Source organism: Nicotiana tomentosiformis, chromosome 5, assembly GCF_000390325.3.
Source record: "Nicotiana tomentosiformis chromosome 5, ASM39032v3, whole genome shotgun sequence".
In the NCBI taxonomy this organism is placed as follows: domain Eukaryota; kingdom Viridiplantae; phylum Streptophyta; class Magnoliopsida; order Solanales; family Solanaceae; genus Nicotiana; species Nicotiana tomentosiformis.
Window position 1 is genome coordinate 137,625,478 of NC_090816.1, and position 9,619 is coordinate 137,635,096.

The 9,619-nt window shown below is 42.7% G+C and overlaps 1 protein-coding gene across 1 annotated transcript; it reads right to left on the reverse strand.

Moving 5' to 3' along the window:
* Positions 1 to 562: 562 nt before the first annotated feature.
* On the reverse strand, positions 563 to 946 carry LOC138893224 (uncharacterized). The gene has a single exon (XM_070177002.1). The coding sequence runs from the start codon at positions 944 to 946 to the stop codon at positions 563 to 565; it is 384 nt and encodes a 127-aa protein (XP_070033103.1).
* Between the last annotated feature and the right edge of the window lie 8,673 nt (positions 947 to 9,619).

A 9,619-nucleotide genomic window follows, 5' to 3' on the forward strand; every position in this document is an offset into this window, starting at 1 on the left:
ATAACATTTTCAAAAAATATGCATGCATAGTTATTCAAAACACAGTAATGTGCAATTTAAAAATTGATTAGATGAACCAATAACTGCGACATTGTTAGAGACATTGCGACCTTCTTGCCATAGAATTTTGAGGGTCCTCAAAATGTTGCCCCAGTTACCTAGACGAATATATGCATGTTCCTCATACAGTGCAGTTGGCTGAACTTGCTTCGGAATTTTGAGGGTCCTCCTCAAAATTCTTCCCCAGTTTTCGATTATGGGGAAAATGGAAATTTTATTGTATTGTGACCGATCCCACAAGGCTACCTATGTATCCCCTCTTAAACGGGAATCAGGTCAAGCGTAGTTCAATTACATCATATGAAGAAATGCAAAACGTTTAGACATAGTATCTTTTGATCGCGTATGAATTGATAGGATTTGGCCAAATTTCTCCATCCATCTCTGCGAGTATGAGTGCTCCTCCTGTTAGTACCCTGTGAACCATATAAGGCCCTCACCAGTTGGGTGAGAATTGTCCTTTGGCTTCATCCTGATATGGGAAGATCCATTTTAGCACCAGCTACCCCGGTGTGAACTGTCTGGGTTTGACCCTTTTGTTGAAAGCTCTGGACATTCTATTATGATAAAGCTGACCATGACACACTGCATTCATTCTTTTCCCATCAATGAGAGCTAATTGCTCGTAGCGGCTCCTTATCCATTCTGCATCACTGAGTTCAGCTTCTTGTATGATTCTCAAAGAAGGAATTTCTACCTCGGCGGGGATGACGACTTCAGTACCGTAGGCCAATAGATAAGGAGTTGTCCCGGTTGATGTGCGAACTGTGGTACGGTATCCTAATAAGGCGAATTGTAACTTCTCATTCCACTGTTTGTGATTCTTTACCATCTTCCTTAGTATCTTCTTGATATTCTTGTTAGCGGCCTCCACGGCTCCATTCATCTAGGATCGGTATGCTGTAGAGTTTTTGTGCTTGATTTTGAAGGTTTCACACATGGATTTCATTAGATCACTGTTGAGATTGGCGGCATTGTCAGTGATGATGGATTCTGGAACCTCGAATCGGCAAGCAATACTATTCTTGACAAAACTGCGATGACTTTCTTGGTTACAACTTTGTAAGATGCAGCTTCAACCCACTTTGTGAAATAGTCGATGGCCACTTGAATGAACCTGTGCACGTTTGAAGCGGTGGGCTAGATTGGTCCGATGAGATCCATTCCCCAGGCAGCAAAAGGTCAAGGTGCGCTTGTTGAATTAAGTTCATTTGGAGGTACCCGTATAATATCTGCATGTATCTGGCACTGATGAAATTTTTGGACATACCGGATGCAGTCTGTTTCCATAGTCATCCAAAAGTATCCGGCTCTGAGTATCTTCTTGGCTAGGATGAAACCATTCAAATGTGGGCCACAGGTTCCAGAGTGTATCTCTTCGAGCAATTTGGAAGTTTCCTTGGTGTCAACACACCGTAATAATCCTAAGTCTGGAGTTCTTTTGTACATAATCCTTCCACTTTGGAAGAAATGGTTGGACAATCTTCGGAGCGTGTGTTTTTGAGTATGATTTGCATGCTCCGGGTACTCTCCTTTTGCCAAGTACTCTTTGATATCATGGAACCATGGATTCCTGTCTGCTTCTTATTCAACATAAGCACAGTAAGCCGGCTGATTATGAATCCTTACCGGAATGGGGTCGATGAAATTCTCGTCCGGATGCTGTATCATGGAGGACAAAGTGGCCAATGCATCTGCGAACTCATTTTGGATTCTCAAGACATGTCTGAACTCTATCTTCGTGAACCTCTTCCTCATCTCTTGCACATGATATAGATATGGTAATATCTTGGTATTCTTTGTAGCCCATTCTCCATGCACCTGATGTACCAGCATATCTGAATTGCCAATTACCAGTAATTCCTGGATATTCATGTCAAAGGCCAAATTGAGCCCTAATATGCAAGCCTCATATTCTTCCATATTATTGGTGCACGAAAATCTGAGTTTCGCGGATACCGGGTAATGTTGACCTATTTCTGACACCAAAACGGCTCCAATACCCACTCCTTTGAAGTTTGCGGCTCCATCGAAAAACATTCTCTACCCATTGTAGGCTTCGACGATATCTTCTCCTACGAATGATACTTCTTCATCAGGAAAATACGTTTTTAGTGGTTCGTATTCTCCTCCTACAGGATTTTTTGCAAGATAATCTGCTTATGCCTGTCCCTTGACTGCCTTCTGAGTTACATAGATGATGTCAAACTCTCTCGACAATATTTTCCATTTATCCAGCTTCCCTGTAGGCATGGGTTTCTGGAAGATGTACTTTAAAGGATTCATCCTTGATATGAAATATATGTGGTATAGGCATAGAAGTAGTGCCTCAGTTTCTGGGCTATCTAGGTCAAAGCACAACAGGTGCGTTCCAGTAAAGAATACCGTGCTTCGTAGGGTGGGAACCTTTTACTCAAATAGTATATGGCTTGTTCTTTCCTTACCGTCTCGTCGTGTTGTCCCAAGACACAACTGAAAGCCCCATCTAATACGGAGAGATAGAGTAGCAGTGGTCTACCAGGTTCTGGCGGGACCAGGACTGGCGGTATGGACAAATATTCTTTGATTCTGTCAAAAGCTTTCTGGCAGTCTTCAGTCCAATTTGTTGCGGCATCCTTCTTTAACATTTTGAAAATCGGCTCACAGATCACAGTCGATTGTGCTATGAAACGGCTTATGTAATTAAGACGTCCCAAGAAGCTCATCACGTCTTTCTTGTTCTTTGGAGGCAGCAAATCCTGGATAGTCTTGACCTTTGATGGGTCTAAATCAATTCCTCGGCGGCTGACGATGAACCCTAATAACTTTCCTGCGGGGACCCCGTAGGCACATTTTGCGAGATTCAATTTCAAATTGTACCTCCGAAGCCGATCAAAGAATTTCCTAAAGTCTGCTATGTGATATGTACTTTTCTTGGATTTGATGATGACGTCATCCACATATACCTCTATCTCCTTATGTATCATGTCATGGAAAATAATTGTCATGGCCCTCATATAAGTGGCCCCAGCATTCTTCAGTCCAAACGACATCATTTTATAGCAATACACCCCCCATGGTGTGATAAAAGCTGTCTTTTCGGCATCCTCTTCATCTATCCACACCTGATGATATCTTGCAAAGTAATCCACAAAGGATTGGAGTTCATGCTTGGCGTAGTTGTCGATCAGTATGTGTATGTTGGGTAACGAGAAATCATCTTTGGGACTTGCTTTGTTTAGGTCCCGATAATCGACACATACTATGACTTTTTTTGGAACTAGCACGATGTTAGCCAACCAAGTTGGATATTCAACCACTCTGAGAACCTTAGCTTTGATCTGCTTGGTGACTTCTTCTTTGATTTTCAAACTCATATCTGGCTTGAACTTTCAAAGCTTCTGCTTTACCGGTGGACACATTGGGTTGGTAGGTAGTTTACGAGCCACTATGGACGTGCTCAAACTGGTCATGTCATCATAGGAACATGCAAATATATCCTCATATTCCTTCAAGAAACGAGTGTATTCTTCTTTCTCTGATGGTGACAGGTGAATGCTTACACGTGTTTCCTTGTCTGTTTCAGAGTCTCCTCGATTAACTGTTTCAGTCTCATCCAAATTAGACTTAGGCTTATTTTCAAAGTTTTCCACCTCTGTGACAATTTCCTCGGGTATTATATCCTCTTCCAGATCCTCTGAATCATTATCCTTATGTTGCATTGTCTCATTACATGTCACAGTCATAAGTTCAACAGGATAGGTAATAATAATGCTGTAGAGAGAAAAAAATGTAAAGAATAATAATAAATACTAAAAACAACAATGCATTTAGATAACTCTTGAAAACGTCAAACAGGTATGGCCCGATGACTCGAGCAATTATTTAAAAAAAAAACATGCATAAACCAAAATATTGAAATTTTTTTAAATGCTCTTAAAAAATTGCTTTTAAAATAAATGATGCTAATTGCCAGGCTACCTAGGAACTCGATGGGCCCTTGATGGTGTAACAGTCCAGTTCTTGATAACATCTCCCTTCTCCATGGTCTAAATAATGAGGCCTTCCTCCTCCTCCTCCTCCTCAACTATCGCACTGCAATCCATGTCTCTATCATCCAGAAATAGATTCCTTATACCGGCTAGAACTTCATCTTCTTCGGACTCCCACATCATGTCAGCTTGGTGAAACGACTGGCTCAAATGTGGTACTGGTTGCTCTAGAGGGTAATAAGGACCACGCTATGGTGGCGACCAATTCTGATACTAGTGCCAGGTGTATTAGTACCCAAGCCCAAAAGTTATGCCGTGACGTTTTAGTTGTATTAGTTCGGTGATCCCTTGGAGATTCTTTCCGAGACCTTTTCCAGGCTCATACCCTGTCCATGCCAATGTGCCTTCTATCTTACTTCTCCACCATTTGTCCTTTTTAATTGCGTTGACGCGCTCGATGCGATGGTGTGTTTCTCCACCCAACTTCCTTATTTTCTCGATGACCGAAACAATTTGACTAGTGTAAATGGGATTACTTCCGTTCCCATGGATGATCACTTCCTGATGGTTCCACTCAAACTTCACGACCTGATGTCGAGTAGAAGCTACGGCCCCAATGACATATATCCAAGGTCATCCCAACAAGAAGTTGTAGGTAGCAGATATGTCCAACAATTGAAACTCAACATCAAACCAGGGTGGGCCCATCTGTAGGGTGAGGTTGGTTTCCCCAATTGTGGCCCCTTGAGACCCATCAAATGCTTTCACATTCATAGTCCCTGCTCGTATTTAATGCAAACCTTTACCCAATCTTTTCAGAGTAGCTAGTGGACATATGTTAAGACTCGAACCCCCATCTATCAGGACTCTGGCAATGAACTTATCCTCAAATTGCACTGTGATATGCAGTGCCCTGTTGTGGCTTAATCCCTCTGGTGGCAGTTCGTCTTCATGAAAGGTGATCTTGTGGCTCTCCAGTACTTGCCCTACCATGTTAGCAATCTCCATATTGGTAATATTGTTAGGTACATAAGCTTCATTCAATACCTTCATCAAGGCATTCCTATGTGCCTCAGAATTTTGCAGTAATGATAGGATGGATATCTGAGCAGGAGTTTTGTTCAGATGGTCTACCACAGAATATTTTCTCGCTTGCACCTTTCTCTAAAGATCATCCGGGCCAGTTTCAATGATGGGTTGCTTGGAAGCAGCTTCTCTACTCGTTCCTCCTAAATTCTCAGGTATATAAATTCTACCAGTCCTGGTCATCCCTTGTGCTGCACCGGATTCTTCCATTTTTTCTTTTCCTTTCCTCCTGGCTTCTACAACATAGTCCCAGGGTATGGCACTGGATTTAAAGGGCGGTGTGGATGCTACCGTTACAGTGAAGGGTGTGGTTACTTTTACTTCGAATGGAGCAGGTGCAATTGCAGGTGTTGTTTCCACCTCGAACGGGGTTAGTGCGGCTACTTCAACTTCAACTGGTAGCTGTATCTATACCACAATAGGAGTAAGAGTGACCGCAGGTTTCTTTGGATCATCCCCTTCTCGAATAAGCCCAATCGACCCTTCTGGTTCCCATTCTTCATTAGTCTCTATCACATTTACTCCCTCGCCCCTATGATCTAGGAGGGGATTGTTGCGGACTTTAGGTGCAACCTCCTTTGCTTGTATAGCCTTGGTATCGATTAGTTTCTGGATCTTGTCTTTCAGGGTGCGACATTCATCAATGGCATAACCTTTCATGCCGGACTGGTAGGCACATATTTTGTTAGGATTGAACCATTGAGAGGAGTTTTCCATGGAAACAACGGGAATAGGGGTGACATATCCAGCAACTTTCAGTCTCTCGTATAATTGATCGATGGGTTCAGCAATAAGGGTGTATTGTCTCGGTGGTCTGCGGTCAAAATTTGGTCTGGGTTTCTGATAGTTTTGGATGGCTGGCGGTGAGTGATAATATGATGACTGGGTGTTATAAGTGTGGTAGGTAGTGGTGAGTTGTGGATATTTGGGAGGTGAAGGCTGATATGTGGGTGGAGGTGTTTGGTATGTAAGAGGAGATTTTGGACCTTGGGCTACCATCACGACCCCTACTTCTTTCTTATTGGATATACCCCCTGACTGCAATACTTTGTTTGTAGCCTGTGATGTCTCAAAATTAGTTACCATTCCTCTCTTGAACCCTTCTTCAATCCTTTCCCCTAGCTTGATGATGTCAGAGAATTTGCAATTCTCGATAACCATCAACCTTTCATAGTATTGTGGATCCTAAGCTCGGACGAAGAATTTGTTCATCTGCTCTTCTTCCAATGCCGACCTTACTTTCGCGGCTTCTGATCTCCATCGAGTAGCATTCTTGTGGAAAGTCTCCGTTGTTGTTTTATTGAGTTTCTATATGTAGAAGATATCTGGTGCATTCTCCGTATTAAACCTGAATCGATCCATGAAATCCGATGCCATGCTTACCCAATTAGCCTATTTCTTTGGGTTCTGACTGATGTACCAAGACATGGAGTCTCCAGTGAGGCTTCTCATGAACAGCTTCATGTGGATTCTTTCATCCCTGCCAACTCCTACAAGCTTGTCACAGTATGTCCTTAGATGCACCTTGGGTCACCTGTTCCATTAAACATCCCGAACTTAGGAGGTTTGTAACCTTCCGACAGTTCTATGTCTGGCTGAATACACAGATCTTCATAATTCAAACCCTCAATGCCTTTACCCCCTTCGACACCCTGGATTCGGCTTGTGAGCTTCTTAAGTTCCTCTGCCATATTCTTGATGAGCAGGTCGTTCTTGGCTGATTCCGGTGTGTATGGGGTTTGTTGAGTGGGGTGAGGTAGGGTTTCTACATATATGGGGTTATTTTGGTAGATGCTGGGGGTTTGAGTGTAGTGGTGATCATTGGTTTAATTCTGCTGCTCAGGAGTAGGTTGTGGTATATTTTGAGGAGTATGGTAGGTAGTAGTTTAAGGATACTGAGTTGGAAGATGTTGGTGTTGAGGAGGAGTTGGTACTGGTGGAGGGTTAGGATTTTGATGAGGTGTGGCGTATTGATGAGGTGCGGGAGGATTTTGTGGATGTTGGTTTGGTGTGTTTTGAAGAGGTGCTGGGTTCTGGGCGTTTTGCTGGTTAATATCTGGGACATTTAAGGTAAGGGAGAGATTTGCCAAGTTGCGGACCTGCTCAAGTTCCCCTTGTAATTCCAATTTCTGCTCCAGCCGTAGAACCAAATCATTCTGTGCCAGAGTACTCCGACTGTCTGGCGTTTCAACATTTTCCATATTCGCAACTTTATCTTTCTTGATACCACTCATGTCATCCATCATAGCCTTTCCCTTACTTTTAGGATCGCTTGGAGGAGGAGGAGGTGGAGGGCCTATGGATCTGGTATGATACGCTGATGATGCCATTATGCACGAACCAACCTTAGGGGATGTGAATAATCAAAACAAATAAAAGAAAAAGGTAAACAAGTTAGTAGGGGATTTTGGACGGATATTTGCAGTATTTAAACATGTATTACGGAATTGTAAATTCGCATCCTAATTTTGGGGACCTAATTGTGCCCGGGGTAGGCCTAGCGACACATAGATTTGGAGAAACTTGATGCCGATAACTGCCTCATTTCATTAATGTAATAAATAGATCAAACCTCTAAAATGACAGTAATTAAAAGAGTTGCTAGTGGCATTTGCCTTATTACAATCAATTTCTAAAACGACTCTAGAAAAGAAAATAAACTACAATTCTATTCTATTTGGTCCCGGAGGGACCCTCTCCAAGCTTGGCCTTCTTGGCCCCATCGATGAGATTCCCCAGGTCGCGCATGTCCAGCAGCAGATACGCCCTTGCTAGGTGTCCTCCTTCGTTGCCCTCTATATTATGACAATCCACGGTCCTTTTCCTTATCTTCCTTTCAAGTTCCATTAGACCCTGCTCTAAGTACTCCAACCTCTCTGTTGATTTTGTAGCAACTTCCCTCCACTCATTGATTGATTCCATGTCTATCTTGTGTTGTTCCAAATGTCTGGCTTCAGACTCAAGGATTCTCTTTCACAACCTCTTGTATTTTACTTGTGCTTCAGTAGCATCGTCTATGACCCTGTTTCCTCGATCGATCCCTGGCTCGACTTCTCCTGCTATGTCATCATCCAACCATGATAGGTAGAAATACACATGACTGGCGTGGTACCGATCTGGTTCGATGATATCCTTTTCCACAATAATCTTCAGATGCCACATGTGTTGGGCCTCACACTTGAATGGAATGGCACTACCCTGAAAGTCTGCTTTGTAGTGAACTATCTTAGAAATTCGCGGTATGACTTGTTTTCTCCCAGCCTGTCTCATGACCCTAATAGGAGCATAAGGATAGATACCCCTCAACCCAATCAACACTAGGTGAGGAACATCTCTGGATCTAATGATGAACTTGCTAGTAGGGAACCACTCGAACATCCAATGGACATTGTCATCAGTCAAATTGCTAAAGAAGTGTACCCAATCCATGGCGTTTTCCGGTTGTGCAAATATGTCTGGGATGAAAGTCATTCTTTTTGGATGGTGAAAGGCTATGTGGTCATTCCATGGTCTCCGCGGAAATTCCTGATGGTACCGTCCTCTTTTAAGATGCTCCAACAACTATATTTGCAGTAACAAATTACAACCCTTGAAATGTCTGAATCCCTTCTTACAACGGTCCAAAGCTCGGTATATCTCTGCCACGATCATTGGGATAATAGTGTAAGTCTGTCCCTCAATCCCTTCCATTAAGGTCTTGGTAACCATAACCAAACGAGTGTGAATCCTGTCTCCTTGAATTGGAAATACTATCATACCCAGAAAACATATGATGAACACAAAAACCCGACGATGAGTCCAACCCAGGGAAGTGATGGCGAACTTATCATGATAGATACGGTAGGATGTGTTGTGCCCATAACACTCGTAGAGGAAGTCTAAAGGAATGTAGGACTTCTTCAGGCAGACTAACACGTCATTCTTTCTAAGACACATCATTTTCAGCAATCCCCTAGAAGTACAATTTTCTGGTTCCAGCAGACCAGGGCTATCCTAGGGTAGCTCGGCAAAACCTCTTATTTCCTCAAGAAGGGGAATCACCTCTATGTTACCAAAACGGAAAACAACCCTCTTTTCATCCTAGAACATAGTAGAGGCCTCGATCAGTACATTGTTTGGCTGAATGTCAAGCAAAGAAGGTAAATTTCCAAGAATTCTTTTCATATTGTCGCTTGGCGAGAGATTTTCCCACCAGTCTAGCAATAGAGGTGAGATACTTCAAACCATGCCGAACCTGGGGACTTCGTGCCTTATTTCTGCAAAACAAATAAAGTTAGCCCTTTCCCCCTCCGGGCTTGACTACTTACACATTAATGATTAGCATATCGATACTTTTTCTCTAAATAATGCACATATCATGATCATGCCCGTTGGAATTATAGAGATCCCGATGGACTTTGGACAAGGATTTCCTTAGAGAGTTATTATGTGGACAACATTCTAACTCATGCTAGGTTTGGACATGATGCATGCACAGTTAACATCAGAGTAGGGTTTTCTAT

Excerpts from the sequence above, each read along its gene's own strand:
- LOC138893224 (XM_070177002.1), bottom strand. The coding sequence starts at position 946 with ATGAATGGAGCCGTGGAGGCCGCTAACAAGAATATCAAGAAGATACTA.